Below are 19031 nucleotides of genomic sequence, written 5' to 3'. Positions count from 1 at the left end.
GAGAGAGAGAGAGAGAGAGGACGAGAGGGAAAAAGAGAGGGAAGGAAGGAGATGGAACGACGTTTAACGCGCAAACGCCGCGAATTTCTTCGCGAAGAACAAGGGGAAGTTCTCTCTTTCGACGGGATGATCTCGCCTCGCGTTTTTTCTCGGACCGCGCGACGTGCGTTCGGTTAGTGGAATGAGGGAACAAAGAGAAAATGAATCGAAACACGATCGCCAGAGGGTAAGGGGATAGAGAAAAGAGGGATCCCGATTGCGTGGTCGCGCTGCGTAGAACAATAAAGCGGGCAGGTGATAAACCTCTCGCGTGACGTCACTCGATATATTGATTAAAGCGTCTCGACGTCGACGTCGAACAACATGGAAAATTTGGCAATCGCGCGTGCGCGACTTTTATTTCATTTCTCGAGGCTAATAAAAGCAAGAAATATAATATTTACCTTAAAAAAGGAATACCGAAAAAGTCTCGAATGAAAGAAGCTGAATGCAATATGTGGAAGAAATAGGGCGGTAAATATTATTTCGCTGAGTCATGAGAGTACATGTAGCTTCATTGAAGCTTTAATTCGCATTACTTTTTTTTTATAAAATAGTTATGAAAATTTAAAAGTTCTAGTATTTTTTAAGTTCTCCTGAAAATTGCGAGCGAAGAGCGCGGATTATAAATATCGCGGCACTACATTAGAAACCTAAATGGAATACTCGCATATGTAAAGAGCAAATTTTTATTAAAAAAAATCTTTCCTTTAAGAATAAGGCACTTTCGAGAGAACTGAAAGGCAATTCCAGTAATTGATATATTAGGTATTGGTGCTTAATAATATTTTTAATTATTAAATATATTTCTCAGTTCAATAACTACGTGTCGATTTTAGATTTTATCGGACTTAAAACGCAATCGCAAACTGATGCTGGTTATTAAATTAATTTTATCGTCAGGTTTAATAAGATGCTATTTAATTTAAGATGCCACAAGTATCTTTAAAATCCCCGCAAAGAACTTAATACGCTGAGGGAAAATATTTACTAAATGTGAATATATATTTATTATAGTACAAAAACCACTAATTTAATTTAGTACCATTTTTTCTTATAGAGTATTAAATTTGTACACCATAAATAAATATTTCATTAGCACTATTTGAATAAATATAATTCATTAAAATTTAAGAATTTTTTCTCTCAGTGAAAATGTTATTAAGCATCAGGATTCGCTTCGACCAAGAAATAGCACTCTTACGTCTTGTATTAATCGCAGGATCTAATGTCCAATTTATTATCATATATATGTACATGTCGCCTGGAAAAGACTCTCTCTTGAATTAACATTGGTTATTGGTATAAGTATTATCATTGCCTCTACGGTCGAATTAGTCGATGTAGTCGAATTACACCCTCTCATAGAATAAAAGAGTTCCAGGCTTGAACCCTGATATTTCTTGTAATCGAGTTCTTTACGGTACTTTTTAGAATACTTACAGCATCGTTATTAAATTTGACGATCAAATATTTAATATTTTCACTTTCAAAATTTTGAAACATTAAATATTTACAACTAAAACAAAAGAATTTCATGTTTATTCTAAACGAAATGAAACTTTTGGTACTCCTACCCGGTTTGATTAACTAAAGTATTATTATATTTATATTTATTGCTCTTAAACTTCCATCCTTCAACCTTTTACCAAAAAAATGGACAGTCGCTCCATCATCTTTAATCTGTATATACGTCTTGTTTTATTCGTAACACCATCTCAGGGTAAGGAATGAGCATACACGCGATTATGTTTGAAAAATACAATGTATATTACAATATATATTGTACATTCTAGATTATTACATATCGGAGTTGTAGAGATCGGGGAGGATTATATTACAAGGAAACCCTCCAAATTTCCACAAATTTTTTAAAATAAATGTACATAATTTTCTCTCGTGTTTAAAATAAATTTACATGTGTAAAACACGTTGCACGTATTGTATCTTATGATCTCTTATGTGCTAGATATACCTTGAATTTTAATAAAAGTGACAGGAGTTTAGCAGGAGACTGTAATGCCGCAATATAGAAAGCAGGGATAAAAGGACAAAGGTTTGACGGGATAAACGATAATGGGAAACGTATCTTTTGCGCAAATAACGGGGAAAAAAAACAAAAAAAGGTATAAAGGTATAACAGAAAAAACCTAATATGCAACAGAGATTCTCATAAATTCAATTCAATTCGGTGAGTCTCACAATAAAATGTTTAAACTGAACGCCTGATGGTATCGACAAGATGGCACGTGTATCCGATAATAGTTTTTGTACATATACTTGTGTATGATCGATTATATACTTACTTTTATTACACACGATCGTAATTCCCGTTCGATCTTATATCTATAATACGTATGACGCCGCAAATAGATTATACCAATTTCGTAAAATTCTAAAATAAAATTCGTCTCTACACGTAATTCCGAATATCGAATTACAAATATAAAAAAACGATCAGTTATCGCGTGTAACACTAAGCAAGCTGAAAAGGAAACCAGTTTGAATAAAAAAAAATTTATATTTTATCCTAAAAAGTAACAGGAAATAACTAAAATCTAAATTTTATTCTAAATGTTCTAATGAATAACAGAAAATAAGTAAAATATCTTGAAATAATTAATTCCACTTTTTATTTTCGTTTGTATCAAATGAGCTGAGGTCGTAACATAAATTTTTTTTTTACATCTGAGTTATTGATTATTACAAGTTTCTTACTGCAATTTAATAATGATAGAATGAAATTTGGCTACTGCGCGAAGCAAAATCATTTAAAAAAAAGAAAAAAAAATTTTCAGGAACGTATCGTAGTTACATCTTTGAAATTGTATGTATATACACGAGTCTGTATACGTGATAAAAATATATTTTATAAAGTCAGATTATACAGATTACTATACATACGTATAATTATAAATATATTTGCGCAACTTCTTTAAAGCGTTCTCTAACAATGATTACAATGAAGACAATGATAACAGCGATCACAGAGAGACAGTTTGTCGATATAATATTATACATGACAACATTATAAAAAAGTTATCGCTTTCTCGTAACAAGTACAGCGAACCTAAGGCACATCCTGCTACTTCATCTATTAATGTTATTTGTGATTTTCATGGATACCAGTTTCCTCTTCGCTTCGAGTTTCGCTAAGGCCTGTAATCTCTTTCGCTCGATCTCTTCCGCGGAACACCGTGCCGGCTGCGAACCAGTTTTCGTCGTTTCCTGCCTGTCGTTTTTTATATTACCAGTCGAATGATGCTTAACGAAACGATCACCGTCGCTTTTTACCGCACACCTGTTAACATCGTACCCACGCGTTCGATTCGCATTGTGCATTAACGAAACTGGATTATTCTCAATCCTACGATCATTTGTAACAATCGGTTTGGTACTTACGGAGGCATGCGTGCCTTTGGACGAATTTAGGTGCATAGGTCTCGCCGCGTTTATCCTATTATCTTTAGCATTTGTATTTGCGCCCCGATTAACGAATTGCTCCGACAAACTCTTAGTCTTAAAGAACTTTCTGTTCGCAAAAGTGGCATTAGACGCTTCGGGATTAAACAAATCAGCGGATTTGGTTTCCGATTTCAACGGCGCGTTAGTCAGGCACTTATAGTTGGATTGGAATTTTGTATTGCCGTTTTCGCGCGCCAGAGTTCCATTGGACTGCGAGAATAATTTTTCATCGCAATCCGCGAACCAATCGTCAAAGGAATCTTCTGGCAAATCAAACAATTCCACGGTATTACTTTTGAGTAGTTTCTTATTGTCGCATGGCTTCTTGACAATGTGGGGGGAATGTATTATGTTATTATTATTTGGACACGGTTTGTATGCACTTTTACCTTCCTGCGTCACGACATTTATACTAGAGTTCGTATTATATTTTATTGACAATCTCGAGTAAGTCTTAAACATAGTATTGTCACCTGCGCCTAAAACATTTCTGACCAATGGTTTTTTATAATCCTCACTGGAACTAGACTGTACAGACGTCTTAGTTATGTCTTTTGTGCATTCTTCCTCTGCTTTGACTTGTGTGGAGTTTCCCTTGTCTATCAAACTGAATTTCTCCTCTATCTCTTGAGTGCACCTGATCATATCCTCGTCCACGGAATCGTCAAATAGATCGTCATAATTTCCACTCGATTCTTTTTTGATTATATTGCTACCACTCGTTTCTCCAATGCTATTGCATCTGTTACTGCCTTCTCCAAGTACGTTATTCTCCTTGTCGTCTTTAATTTCCGACGTCCTTATCTCGCCAATTGTATTCATTAACGTCGGCGCTTCTTCCTCTTTTGCAAGATTGCTCAAATGATTCTTGTCGTTTTCTTCTATGACCCTCATCATCCTCTCGTCCAACGCCTGCAGGTCGGCTGAGAATTGCGCGATGCTCTGCATATTTTCTATTTTCATGGTCTTTCTCTTACGTGGCTTACGTAACAAAGGCGAGTTCGAAATCCTCTTCCTTGGCAACTTGGTTCCCTTAGGCGTCTCGCACTCTGCCCTCTGTTTCCTACTCCTGCTCTCAGGAGACCTGCTCAGAGAACAATGCCAATCCCACGCGACCTCGTTACCGCCTTCCTGCGTGCACGGTGGCAAGATTGGACTTGGAGAGTAAGCGATATCCGGAGAATCATCAACTTCCACAATCGACTTTCTCGCGACTGGCGTGCTACAGCTGGTGGCCGGCTGTTCTTGGCGATCTCGGGAAGAGCTGTCATTATTCACATTGACATTCGTCGTCATGTTTTCCACACCTGTGGGAGTCACATGCACTATTATTAATAAAAAAAAGAATTACATGCACTCTTATTAATAATTATACAAAAGGATAATCAATGCGATTTAATCTTGACTTAAAGAAAGGATAGCGAATTAAACCAAGACTGAAGTTAATCTGCATTAGTGTAATCTGAAGCTAAGTAAAGTCAACTGTACCTCTCGCGTTTAAACGCAGCTTTTTGCCTATTTGTACACATCTCATCATCGGTTTTTCCGACTCGTTCGTGTTAAATTATACTTAAATTTTCTCTAGTCCAGGGTCATAAAACTTCTCGTACACCGAACGGTCGATCCTAACCTATAACGCGGACCGGCGAGGTGATCCCTCGTGATCCCTTTAAACGCGTCTCTTTCTCGAATCTTAATGAGCATCGACTCGAATAGTACTCGAATCTACTCGAGCAAACATTCGATTGGTCTCTCGGTACCTTCCGAAACATAAATAAACATATTAACTGCTACACAAAACAAAAACACAAATGTTTTAACTCAAAGCGCGCCTCTCGCCTTGGCGCGTCGAATCCCTTACGTGGGGCAATTGTACCATTACGTAGCTAGTAAATTCACTAGCAGTGCTCCATACAGCTCGCAAGATTTTTAGTGATTTATCGTCTACCATGTCACAGATGAAACGAAGCCGGACATCCGCTCTCTCTCGAGCTCTTCATCTTCGTTCCTCCTCCTCCTTCTTCTCCTAGTGACCCACTCTGTTATTACGCGTGTATATGTACACTGATGAACTGACTGTGCTGATCCCCGCGTGAACGACGCGAGGAAAAAACGATGGAAGTGACGAACTCGAGTGAGTATGGATAATTAACTTAAATCGTTGATTAGCGCTAATTTCGTTGATAAAAGTCACGCTGTGCTTTTCCCTTCGCGAGCTAACGCGGTAGTTTGGTTAGACTTTCAGGAGGTGCTGTGCGAGCTGGAGAGTGTCTTGAAGAATGCCACTTTCCTCAGTATCGACGGCGAATTCACCGGTCTTAACTCTGGTCCGGAAGCAGGCCCCTTTGACACGCCGGCCCAGTATTATGGCAAGCTACGAGCAGGATCAATGGATTTTCTCCTTGTACAGTTTGGTCTGTCCGTCTTCACATATGATTCGGAAACCAACAAGTGAGATATTGTTCGCCAGTTCTGTGCATTAGGGCTGTTCTACAGTAGTGTAAAACGTAGTCACAAAGATCATGTATTTCTGTTTGTTTTCTGTTTCTGAACTCCCTGAATTAGTGTGCGCTTAAAATGAAATAGATATATATTTGATAGTCAGCGAAAGCAAGAAGGAATGTTCCAGTGCAGTCTAGTGCAGGAATAGAAAACAAGGCTATTTATTTCCTCCAATACAGTTTTGCTTCAATCTCAGTTTAATTTCTTTTTAATCTAAGTTCTAAGAATAAGAAAAACTGATATTAGAGTTTGTTTACATTGGATGTACAACTGGGTCTTATAATACTTTACAAATATAACTACATTTTAATAGAAGATACTAAAGGCTTATACTATTGTAGAATGACTTTTAGTAAGTTTATTTGAAGCAAACCAAAGTTTTTGAAAGTAGTGAAGAGAGATGAGAAATGGAAGAAACAATGTGGTGTGTTTGATTGCAGATATTCTCAGCGTTCTTATAATTTCTATGTGTTTCCCAAACCGATGAATCGCCAGGCGCCAGACAGCAGGTTTATGTGTCAGGCGTCGTCTATAGTGTTTTTGGCAAATCAAGACTTTGACTTCAACAAACTGTTCAAGCATGGTATACCGTATCTCTGCGCGAGCGATGAGGAGAAGCTTGTCAAGCGTATGGAGGAGAAACAGAAACTTAAAGAGGAGAACAACCAAGACATAATTCCAATATCGGATAACGACAGGCCTCAAATAGAAGAAATATGGTAACTGTGTTTTTGTTCAATATTTCCTTTGACATAGCAAAGTAAAGTTAAAAGAGAAGCATTTCTGTAGGAGACACTGTCTGAAAATTATAATTTTTTATCAGAAAATATATAGTATGTAAATTTCAGTTCTAGAATAGAGAATTTTCTTGCCTCAGATGCAAAAGAGTTGACGATAGACAGATGTAACGGTTTTATGAGAAGATTGGTATATCAAGAGGCACGAGCCAGATGGCCCAACAAAGTGAGAATTGAAACTAAAATTGAGAATACCTGGCAGTGTCTTTTGGTGCAGAGAGCAGGTACCAAGGAGGAAGAGGAGGGAAAAGACAATGAGAAACGTGAAAAGGAAAAATTGGAGGTTAAGCAGGCTGTAGGACTCAGCAGCTTGTTGAAGAAGATAGTAGAATCTGTAAGTATACAAAAGTTTTAATTATATTAAAACTTTAGTAGGTGAATTAATAATGTAAATATTTTTTTTAAACAATCTTAAAACTTTTTATGAGCAATATTTTTTTGTATTCTTTAAAATAAGAAAAGGACATTGCTTGACTTTATATGTGATTTCTTTTTGTTTATTTATAATTGTGTTTAAATATATTTCAATTTTTTTGTTTCAGGAAAAGATAATAGTAGGACATAATATGTTGTTAGATCTGTGTCATATCATACATCAGTTTTTTACACCTTTACCAAGTGATTATTCAGAATTCAAGAGTTTGATTCATGGCTTGTTTCCTAAGTAAGTTATAAACATTTATGTATGTGTTAGTTCATGGTTTTCGCAATGATCACTCTGTTACTCAAAATTGTTCAACTTTTTAACTTTATAAATTGAGAAAGCATGGGACAGAGATCAAGATCAAAACTCATTTCAGAGCCTACTTTAAATATTTATATTAAATTTTAACTTTTAATATTATTTGCTTTAATATCTGAAATGAAAGTTATTGCAAAGATCTTTTTTTTTTTAAGTTTATTGGATACAAAAGTCATTTGTCAATCGCATCAATTTAAAGAGCTTGTGTCATCGTCGAATTTGAACTTCTTATTGGAAACTTTGAGCAAACCTCCTTTCTCGATTCCCGAAATCGAATCTGTGGAAGGACGCAGTTATTCTGTATCAACAGAAAAATCACATGAAGCAGGATATGATGCGTACATCACTGGATTATGCTTTATTGCAATGTCCAATTATCTTGGTCAGTAACAATGTATCAGGTACAAGTATTACAATGACGGATAGTATCTTTGTTGATATTATTTATCTTTGTAAGTAATTGATTATATTAAATATAAAAATTATATTTTATATATATTGTAAAGTAGAAAGTGTATGTTCCTTTATTATTTATATCTATTTGTATTATTTTCTTCACAATCAAGTACTTACATCGATGGATGAACTAAATTAATACGTGAATAATTATTTTTTAATTTTGCCAATACATATTTGAACTATTGCTTATTTCAGGCTCTGAAAATGCCACAGTTTTAGCAAACTCACCGTTGCTCAATTCTTTTCTCAACAAGTGAGTATTCTACATCCATAGCAAAAATAATATCTTACATTTTTTTATTTTTAAAAATCTTAATTTTATTTATTTATTTATTTTTGTTTTTTTTTTTTTTTGTACAGATTACCTATAGCAAGACTGAAGGATTTTCCATACATAAATTTGGTAGGAAAGGATCGTAAGTATTGTGGTATCATTAAAAAGTGTTACTGTATTAATGTTCTTAAAACTTTCGAAAATTACTGGGACGGAGGGAGGTGGAAGAGGAGAGGAATATATCTTAACGATATTTTTTTTTTCTAGCAAATCCTAGCAGAGAACACGTATTTCACTTAACATTCCCCAAAGAGTGGAAACACTCGGATATAAGTCAACTCTTTAGTCCATTTGGTAAGCATCAAATTATACATAAAATAATACAAAATGAACGATTTTCTTTTTCGTAACAAAACTAAAATTGATACAAGGAATATACATGAAAAAATATAATAATGTCCTCTCTTTGTTAACAGGAGGCGGATTCATTTCGTGGTTATCCGATACATCCGCGTACGTAGGTTTGTATCGTCGCGATCAGGCAAACGCCGTAATGACGAACTTGTCCAAAGGGAAATTTTATAATATACAGAAATATGCAAATCATCAAGCTACCTTGCAGGCCAACGTCTCGTCTGAAGAACGCAAACGGAAGTTGTCATCGTCACAGTAAGTTATCATATATATTTTGTCATGACGTTTTACGCAATCAACTTACATACATAGATGCTTCCAGAAAGATTAGTTAAAATTAACTTTAGATTATTAAATATTTCTTACATATGTTGAAATATTTTCTAAATATTTCACTTTCAATAATTTCATTAATTAAAACTGATATTTTTAAATAGTGTTCTGCTTCTGGACTAAAGTAGATTTTTTTTCTAACGTTTAAAAGAAGCAAAATTGTGAAAAAATGTTATAGAACTCTTTTGTGATATAGACACATGCGTTTACATTACGTCGCAATCTTGGAAATCATATGCGTCCGTGTTCCAAAAATGAATGGTCTCTATTGCACAATTTATTTTCTGCCGCGAGCTATCACGTTCGCGCGAGATGTATTAAACACAAGGATGAATAACGCGTTATGGTCCGGTATGATTTCCAAGACGATAGAGAGAGAAAGAGAGAGAGAGAGAGAGAGATAAGACCCTAGGCGGCCTCCTAGGATTTCCTGTACACGAGAGATTTGCATAGGGTTGTAGACCTTGTTCTGAATTAATGCACGCGACGCTTGCTCTCTCCTCTCTTTCTCTCTTTCTCCTGCAGGTCTATTTAGTTTTCTTGCACTTCTTCCTTTTTCCTTTAGCTTCCTCTTACTCTGCCTGGGCCTCCTTCTCTTCCTTTTCTTCCTTGCCCTCCGGTCCGGTTTGCGAAGTATCATCGGCGTGTGAGTGACTGATGTCTATAGGAATTGCATTGAACGATGTGTAAGCGTGAAATCATCCGAATCGTTTAATGTAGTTTGCTCCGTTTATTTCTTGTTAGTCTATTAAAAGTCACGATTATATTGCATCAATGTAAAACGTTCCAATTAGATTCGCGTCCATTTTTATTTTCTCGATACATCTTGGATTATCAAGAAAACGACCTTACATTCGATAACATTAGATAACGGAAGGCCAAAGGAAAGCAATTAATTGCTAAAAATATATCGTCCTTAGGAATATTTTCTGAGAAAAAGACTAATTAATTATTTTTTTCGCCAACATTTCCTAGGTAATAAGCAGTCGCTCGTGCGTTTAAAGCGGCGCGTCTATGAGAAAGTCTTTAACGAGGTACCGCCGGCCGCGGTAATCAATACACCGGGCACATGTTCCAGTCAACTGTCGTTAGCCGGCGGTCTTCGTCCGTCGAGCGGCGGCCCGTATACACATATATACATCTCCCTGGTCCGTTTAACCAACTACTGGCTCTCCGCTGCATTGTAGTTACAACACTGCCCGGTCTCGCGGGCGACACGATATTAATGAATCGCCCACGTGCTCGCAATCACCGTGCTCGTAACTCTCTCTCCCCGCTGCGTCGCGCGTGCACGCGTTTCCGTGCTGCGCGGAAGGGAAACGACACGAACGTGTCGGATGACAAGGAGCTCGCGGTTACAACCGCGACTGACGGATGATGCTTCTAGGAAGAGCGGAATGGTCATTGGAAGGACATGGGATTTACAATTGGTCAATTTAAATCGTGTGTCCGCGATGCTAGAAATCGCTCCGTAAGCTCGAACGGAGGAAGAATTTAAGAATGCGCGTGTCACATCTCAAAGCATTGTCAAAAAATTATAAAAATTCATAGATTGTTTTGCTATTGCGTTTGAACGTCCGTGTAAAATTTGTGCGCAATTCTCTTATTTTGCCTATTTCCACTAACGCGGATTAACTTTGATCTCAGTTTAACTTATTCTTTATCTTTCTTTAATTCTAAGAATTGGAAAAATGACTGTCGAGACGCGTTGAATTAATTAATTTTGACTTCAGATTTTTAATTAGCGATCTCAAAAATCCCCCCATATTAAAATTTAGCAAGATATGTTCGATAGAAAAATTCGTGCAACAAATTTTTAATCAATCGCGTTGCTCAGTTGGTCGAACTATTCGAATGTGATTTGTTAATTCTTTCTCCGTCCGAGATCTTGGAACGATTTCTAACGATTTCGTGGACTCGAGGCTTCAGAGTACAATTGCTGGTCCATGCAGAGATGATCTTTCCGAGTGAGAAAAAGGGAGAAGGGGAGAGGAAAGGGGTAAAAAGATACTTTTGGGCATCGGCTGAGATAAGATACGCTTAAATTCGCGATCGAGGAAAATTGCGGACTTAACGGATGAAGAACCGAGCCTTTAAACGTCGATGTCGAGCGGCGGGTACCTCGGGCACCTCGGGCGCACGGGCAGAGCGCGGTGGATGCAATCGCGAAAGAGAGAGGGACCGACCGACCGATCCTTCGCTCGCCCGCTCGCGGTTGTGCATTATTGGCATTATCGTACATTACGCTCGAGGAATTTACTCGGCGCGCGTGTCGGAGCCGCTTGCGGAACTATTGCGCTGCGAGGCTCGCGACTTATGAATATGCAGCGTCACGTGCGCGCGTCACGTACGCGACGCACGTGTGCGCGTTCTCGTTAAATATAACCGATATCGCGAGATATAAAAAATCGGGAGGGGAGGGGGGATATAAACGGTAGGATCATCGCGAATGAGACAGGGGTCCTCTTTACGCGCGACTCGTCGCGGAGATTATATTCGCCACGCTGACGTGAAGCTCTTCCTTTTTTTCTTCTTCGTGTTACACGACGGAATTGTTGTCCGCAGGAACGTGGATGTGAAGGATGACGAGAAGTCGACGGCCAGGAACGGCGTGAAGGCACCGAAGGACAACGACGACTGGCAAGTTGCCACGGGTAGGTATTACACGCTCTTTTTATCCTCGTGCTTTGCATTAACCGCCCGATTTGTCTCGTGCAGGTAAGAAGCGCAAGAAACGCAAGGAGCAACAAGCGACTACCGTCGCCGAAGACAAGAAAGCTTTCGAGGAAAACGACGCTTGGGAGTAACTGCGGTGTTCCGGGGAAACGTCACGTCGAGCGGCACGAAATGATATGCAGCGAGATGCATACGAAAAAAAATGCAGTACCTAAAGATACTGAATGAAAAAAAAAAATACTTTAATTTCATTGACCTTCACTTCTAACCATTAGACGAATGTCAGCATCGTATGTAACAAAGAAATATATATTTAAAAGTATGTTTACACCTTTAATAAATCCTTTATTTCTGATAATACATATGCCTATTTTTGTCTGTGTTAATGTAACACCACGGCACGTATCGTTAGATTCATATTACCGTTTGAAAATTTGTTCAAAGCATTTCTCGAATTTCATTTATCTTATTCGGAGATTCACACTATTTATTGTCACTTTATTTTATCGTGATTAACGACTTATGTAAAACACGATTTAAAAAATTGTCGCATTTGGCAGATACACAAATAGATTATGCAATAGTTTTTTCTTTATTTTTTTTTTTTATACAACACACCGATAACGGTTTTATACAAAACAGGCTCGTTTCCGACGATTGACCTTGTGACTTTTGTTACACTTTGGCACACTGCGATACAATCGCGGCGATTATAATCGACGTACGTGTTGATAGTTTTTCAACCTCAGCTATCCGCTCAGATTAGTTGACACACCACAGTAGTTTCGGTTGGAAAGTATCAGCGGATAGACGGCTGCGGTACGTGTCATTCGAACGAATCTTACAAAGGTACTTAATATCCCAATAAAAAGAAAACGCTTGCAAAAGTAAAGCATTAGAAAAAGCGAGTTATTCCTCATACGTAGAACTTTATTTCCGTGTAATTTTCGATCTGTTACAATAAAATTCTTAATAATCGAAACTTTGACAAATTAATTATGATTCAGAAATAAAATTTTAATGAGGTATTACAAACTTTTTCTTTACAAATTATTAATTGCGGGATTCCTGAGATATTTGAACGAGTGTATAATAGATAACTTGGAACAGACGTATGTTATTGTGGATTTCAGTCGACAGCTTTAACTCTGTTCGACTTTATACGAGTTGTGTTTACATCACGTATTGTAATACATAATTGGCATTTGAAGAATTTTTGGTCAGACATCTCTGCTCCCGCTGAAATTTCAATTAAATTCGAATTACGTAAATGACGCTATTACGAAGTCATTAGCCGCATAAACTCTGTGTATTGTGCGTTACAGGAATTACATTGAGCGATGAATAGGCTCCCGCCGGATTTGTCGAGTCTCGATTGGCAGAATCAGAACATTGCCAATGATACCCCTTTGCGCGGTGATTACCCGAGATTCCGCAGAACCGAGTTGCTGGACAGCGCAAAATTGGTGAGTCCAATATATCGTCCTCGTAAATCCTCCTCTTGTTGTTGCGATGCGTTGGACTCCTTTGGGATTTCCAAGGGCATTGCGTTCATTCCGTGTCGAGGCACATGCCGCATAGAAACCCCAAAGCTGCCTCAACAAACACTAGTCTCGAAAGCCTGCGATTTATTTCATTAATAATTTTATTTTTAATGAAATTTTTCCGCGTACATTCCACGTATTGCAGCATCTTTCATCGTGCAAAAAATATGTATGATTAATAGTAAATAATATTAAAATTATTGCTGTATATCACTCAAAGCGTACAGGCCTATGATAACTATCTTGACAAAGGTACTGTCGTACCTTTGGTTTGTCATTGTCTTTTGAGAGATAACAATTCATTAAAAATTTGGCCCTGTATTATAAATTTTTGGAATGAATTCGGAATTATCTCCTAGATTTTTGTTGTGTTTTCTAAGGAAAAGAAAATAATTCCGATTAGAATTCATTCAAAATAATTTTATAATATATATCCTGATAGGTTTCGGGTGGATTTAAATCTGGATCTTTGGCACAAAGGACAAACGCGGAATTATTACGCCACAATCATATTATCGTTCAATTAGTAGTAGAATCTAAGAAGATATATTTAAAAAATTACATATAATTAATTAATAAAATCCTTGATTGATACATTGTTGAATAATTGCATTTATCGTTGCATTTTCCTTTTTTTTCTAAATAGTTAAAATAATATTCGTTTAATTCGTTTAATTTCGCCAATTGAAATTTAATATTATTTTAATAATTTTTCTTTAACAAATTTTGAATATCTCTGACTTTCTCCGGACTGGGAATGTATTTTGATTTCGTAAAAGAAACGATAGACTCATAAAGGACAGTTAGGAAACGCGAGGACTGACAGATAATAATTGCTGCGTGAATTATTAATTACGATCGGATTTATTGTATAAGTCAGTATTTTATCTCTGATTTTCCCACAATCGTTGCAAATGATCGATTACGTATGACACATATCTACTACACATGCACATTTAAACATATTAACAAGTGACAATTGATACTTGCTGCGACAGTATGTACATACATACATTAAAAACAAATGATACTTGAACCCATAGTAATTCTTTGAAAATTTAAGCATTTAAGAATTGTAAAATTAATTTACATATTAAATGCGCATGATTTTCTTATATTATAAATTATATTCGTATATCGTCAAACTTTATTTTACAACTCTATGAATTGAGTTGGAGATCTTAGAAACTATCAGGTAACAAAATTCTTAACGAACACTTAAATAACGATAATTTCCATTCTGGACAAATAAGTTTGAAATAAAATGATAACAACATTGTCTTTATTATTGTTCGAGCATTGAAAAATAGATGGAAAAGTGAAACATTGTTATTGCAATTGTAAACATCAATTACAACACATCTTTATACAAACGAGAAACATTTATACATGAGCAACAAAATGAATTTTCTTTTTTACATTTTTCATGCCCGAACGTTGTTATTGTCAAACTACAATCTACATATATAAACACATATTTGTCATATAATTAAAGGATTTACCGTTGTGTTTGAGAGGTGGAGACGCTTCGCTTTAAGATTTAGGAAAATGTTCACTGGAAGTTTCTTTCAGTCGGCGAGAGGCACCATCGCGCTTGCGCCGGAGGTAACTTGGGACTTAGCAGGCCAGTAGGATTCAAATGCAGCCACCACAGGACCACTAAGGCCCAAGTCATCCTCGACATTTTCCGCCCTTACCGTCCGCCATGCATGATTGTTTTGGAATCTGAAAAAAGATATCCCAAAAGCAATTATTTACTCGCAAAAATATTTCTTTAATGGTCGCGTTATACGCGTCATTTCTCGCATAATTTTAATTAATTGATGGAAGAAATAATTAAATGACATTAAGCCTCATAGACGATCTATAATTCGGGCTGGAATTCAAGATTTTATCTCTTTCTCTCTCAAGTCAGTCCTTCATGATCCAAGATCATGATATCCATTTGATGCATGCATGCTTCATGGTGACTGTCCTTGGCAAAGGTATAATAAAGGCTCGCGGTCATTTAGCATTGTCTTCCGAAATAGGCGATGGTCAATTAAAAATCTAAAAATTGTTCTGGGTGGATTTAAATCTTTGGCACAGAAAACGAATGCTGTCTTTCGACGATTTGCTATTTTTTGCGCAAAACAGATTTTCATGATAACCACGGGATTTTATATTTTATATTATATTACAGTTTCACGTGCTGCGAAATACGAGAAGCTTTTGGAAGAAGCAAAATACGCACACACATAAAATGCACGTGAAAATACATTAAAGTATACTTATAACATTTTTTTGAATTAATTAAAATTAATTATACAAGTAGAATTCTGTCCTGAAATCCTGTGGAAATTCCCAGATCGTCTGACGTGAGCGCTAAACATAGATTGCATGACAGTTAGGCAACTGTAATTAATACGCGACAAATTACATCAAGATGTTACAGGAAGAAGATCGCATATCTCTTCCTTAGCACGCGGATGTCCACATTTCCTTTGTTTTTTTACTTTCTTTAATTTCTGCGAGGCGAGACGTTTTCTGAAAACTTTGTCGCATTCAAATGCGTCGGAAACGTTTAATGGTCGTTCGTCGACCGGGTCCGTTCGTCTTATTCATTTACGATAAGTACTTGGAAGTGCACCCAGTCATCCACGGCGATTTTATGCACGCCATGAAGTAACGGGTGTGCCGGAAGCGTTATCGAGAGAACGAGATAAAAGGTGGCTCAGGATGCACGCGAGAGAGATACTCGTACTCGCGATCCTCATTCGCGTTAGATACGGGACGAAGCGCCCGGTTCTGGTTTCTAATGTCATCACATCGTAAGAGTAAACGATAAATAAATAATAGGTATAAAAAGTATGTTTGGCAGAACGGAAAGTTTTGCGTGACGTACAAGCAAGACGAAGTCGATCGATTTAATCGGTTTGCTTTTATATAATGACGGAGCTTACACTCTTTTGTAAACTATTAACTTTAAGTCTTTAAATATGATTGATGATGACGCGCTTTCGTTGGTTCAATTGATTCTCTCGAAACGGTTTCTTGGTCGAATGAAAAGTTTTGTTTCAGAAGTATTATGATAAAACGCAATGAAATCTATGGTTGAAATTAAAGTACACCTGAAGGAAGGTTCTATTGAAGTATCTAAAAATTTAGATGAATGTAATATAAATCTGAAAATAATTTTATTGTGACTATCGAAATAATTATGTTGGACGCTCAAGTATATGGGATAATAATACTAAAGCAAAAAATATTAATATTCTAGCAACCAATTGAGCGTTCTACATAATTATTTTGAGGATCCAACAAAATTATTTTCAGATCTGTATTTATATGGTATCTAAAATTTTGGATACTTCAGCAAAATCATTCTTTTTATATAGGCTCAACATTTTCCGTCATTTCACGTCCCTTGCATCGCGTAAGCTTGTTTGTCTCTTGAAAAAAAGAATATATTTATAATATTTAATTTTTAATTTTTACTTAAATAGAATAAACAAATGCTTGCATCAAAATATATGGTTTCAAGAAAATGTATTTCTTTTATTTTTAAAAATTTTTCTCTCAAGGCATGCAGTTAAATCTTTAAATGTTTCAGGTAAATTGTTCTTTAATCATTAATTTCTATTTAATAGAAGGTACGATTAAAATCTTAAATATAAAGTATTAAAATATTTAAGATTTTAATCGTACCTTCCATTAAACAGAAATTAGTAATTAAGGAACAATTTTCCTGAAACATTTAAAGATTTAACTGCATGCCTTGAGAGAAAAATTTTTTAAAATAAAAAAAATACATTTTCTTGAAACCATATATTTTGATGCAAGCATTTGTTTATTCTATTTAAACTAAAATATTTACTTTTAAGTAAATAGACATATTACTTTAAGTATATAATTTTGTATTTTTACATTTTTTTACATTTAAATAATAATTTTACAAATAAGCTGATGATATTATTAAACTTAATTAAATTGTTTCCTTATAGATCTGAAAATAATTACGTTGGACCATTCAAAAATTTATATTGGACGTTTAAGCTAATTGTTAGAATGTCAAAACTTTTTGCAGTAGTGTCATGTTTGAATATCTTACATAATAATTTTAACAGTTCAACATAAAATTATTTTATAACTGTGACTGGCTAAATTTTTAGATACAACAGTAAAATAAAAATGCAATTTTTTTTCTTTCGTGTAAAACCCATCGAGTAAATAATTTTTTTTTATTAAGTAAAATCTTTTTAATCGGCATCAAGAACCGCTGTGACTGACATAGGCCTACTATTCTCGCCTTTTAAAATCTTTCTGTTTAAAGATATTTTTTCTCTCGATGGATAAAGATTTTGAGGATAATTTTGTCAGATCATCAAAATAATAATTACGTGGGAAATCTAAGCATAATGAAAACAAAGTCGCAAAAAATTTTGACATTCTAACATCAATTTGAGTTGCAATCCTACTACAATCGTTTTGACGACCTCTAACAAAATTATTTTCGGAACTGTATCTGTAAAGAAATGGAAAGAATAATTTTATTGAAAATACAGATATGAAAATAATTATGTATAATTATTATATTGTAATTATTTTCACATCTGTATTTTCAACAATAATCATTGTTTCAGCGTAGCTAAATTTCTATTTCATTTTGGTAAAACTATTCTTCCGCGTGTTCAATCATCTCGACGTCGCGACGTTTCAGTGATTAAAATTACAGCGGGCCTAATGCTTTCCGCCATTTTGTGGCCTGTATATAAGTAGCTTGTATACAATTCATTAAATCGCGCGAGCTTCCTGGAAAACGTTGAAGAATAACAACGTTCCACCGTCGCAGTTGAAAGAACGCACGTTTCGCGCGGCCGACTCTCGAAATCGCCCGTGTCACATTAAATTCCAGAATTGATAAGTAAATGGGGGAGGAGGCGGTGTGGGATGAGAGCAAATCGATGTGGAGGACGCCGTATGCGATATGGAGCAGCGTGCCGGTCCGCGTTCCCGACGAGCAATGTCGGCGCGGTGATTCACGTGGGTCGACGAGTCCAGACTCTCGCGGAAGGGTTGAGCGCGTTTGAGGGTTGAGCTTGCAATCTGATTTCTGTCGTCGACACCGGGACATGTAAGGTACCGAAAACCGGAATTCATTCAGGACAATTGTTATCGGGAGGGAACGCCGGGAATTATTGGCGGTGAGCGGCAATCGTCGTTGCACTCCTATTCTCGTTTTTTCATTCGTGCGCAAGCCGCACGGATCGTCCCTTGATCTCCGATACACCTCTCCGATACGAAGTGTAGATTCGCTGATTCGCATCAGCGTCCACGCTGCTCCGAACCGGTGCGCACTCGAGTAAAAGGATGAAGGAGAAGAAAAAGGAAAACAAAAAAAAAAAGAAGACGAGACTGCATCGCGGGTCGGCGCGAGCGTCCGCGTCAAGCGTTTTTCGACCTCCGACCCGCGTTCGATGTCGCGCGTCTACTCACTCTCGCTCTCCTCTCCTCTCCTCTCCTCCTGGCTGCGCCGTGGCGGCGGCACGTCCACGTGCGATGCATCGACGTGCTGCGGCGTCTTGTACGCAGGTGCGAAGCGCGCATCGCCGAGCCCTCATTTCGTCGCGCTCGACGCTCGACGACGCTCGGCGTGTCGTCGTGCACTCGGCGTCGCCGAGGAGGGAAGGCGCGACGGAGGTAAGGAGGAAAAATTCCCCGGAGACGGAGGAACGGACGGCGGTTAACGACGAGGGCGGTTTCCTTCGCGCACACCAGAGAGACGCACACCACTGACGCCGGGTCCG

General features: G+C 36.9%; 2 protein-coding genes and 2 long non-coding RNA genes across 5 annotated transcripts in view; 2 read left to right on the top strand and 2 right to left on the bottom strand.

The window, feature by feature from the left end:
• The first annotated feature begins 449 nt into the window (after positions 1–449).
• Positions 450–1969, top strand: LOC120359828. The gene is made up of 2 exons (XR_005576620.1): positions 450–1762; positions 1836–1969. It is a non-coding gene; the product is annotated as an uncharacterized LOC120359828 (long non-coding RNA).
• Positions 1786–5382, bottom strand: LOC105203791. 2 transcript variants are annotated; one of them, XM_011172704.3, is made up of 3 exons: positions 4993–5382; positions 3442–4811; positions 3171–3340 (listed from the first exon to the last, which is right to left on the bottom strand). In XM_011172704.3, exons 1-3 carry the CDS (start codon positions 5039–5041, stop codon positions 3317–3319), a joined length of 1443 nt encoding a protein of 480 aa, XP_011171006.2. In that variant the 5' UTR covers positions 5042–5382; the 3' UTR covers positions 3171–3316. The 2 variants fall into 2 exon arrangements, with proteins under 2 accessions (XP_011170999.2, XP_011171006.2); XM_011172697.3 differs by having other exon boundaries at positions 1786–4811.
• A 103-nt stretch (positions 5383–5485) lies between these two features.
• On the top strand, positions 5486–12038 carry LOC105203777 (poly(A)-specific ribonuclease PARN). Its single transcript, XM_011172676.3, has 12 exons — positions 5486–5638; positions 5742–5955; positions 6447–6725; positions 6855–7137; positions 7346–7467; positions 7701–7927; positions 8200–8257; positions 8365–8420; positions 8546–8632; positions 8755–8947; positions 11591–11679; positions 11744–12038. Exons 1-12 carry the CDS (start codon positions 5620–5622, stop codon positions 11830–11832), a joined length of 1716 nt encoding a protein of 571 aa, XP_011170978.2. The 5' UTR covers positions 5486–5619; the 3' UTR covers positions 11833–12038.
• The window catches only part of LOC120359829, a 35277-nt gene continuing 28149 nt past the window's right edge, over positions 11904–19031 (bottom strand). Inside the window, exon 2 of the long non-coding RNA XR_005576621.1 lies at positions 11904–14970. This is a non-coding gene — a long non-coding RNA (uncharacterized LOC120359829). The remainder of the gene's footprint in view (positions 14971–19031) is intronic.

This window comes from Solenopsis invicta, chromosome 16 (assembly GCF_016802725.1).
Source record: "Solenopsis invicta isolate M01_SB chromosome 16, UNIL_Sinv_3.0, whole genome shotgun sequence".
In the NCBI taxonomy this organism is placed as follows: domain Eukaryota; kingdom Metazoa; phylum Arthropoda; class Insecta; order Hymenoptera; family Formicidae; genus Solenopsis; species Solenopsis invicta.
The sequence above is the reverse complement of the archived record's forward strand: the minus strand, read 5'-3'. Positions and strand labels throughout refer to the sequence as shown.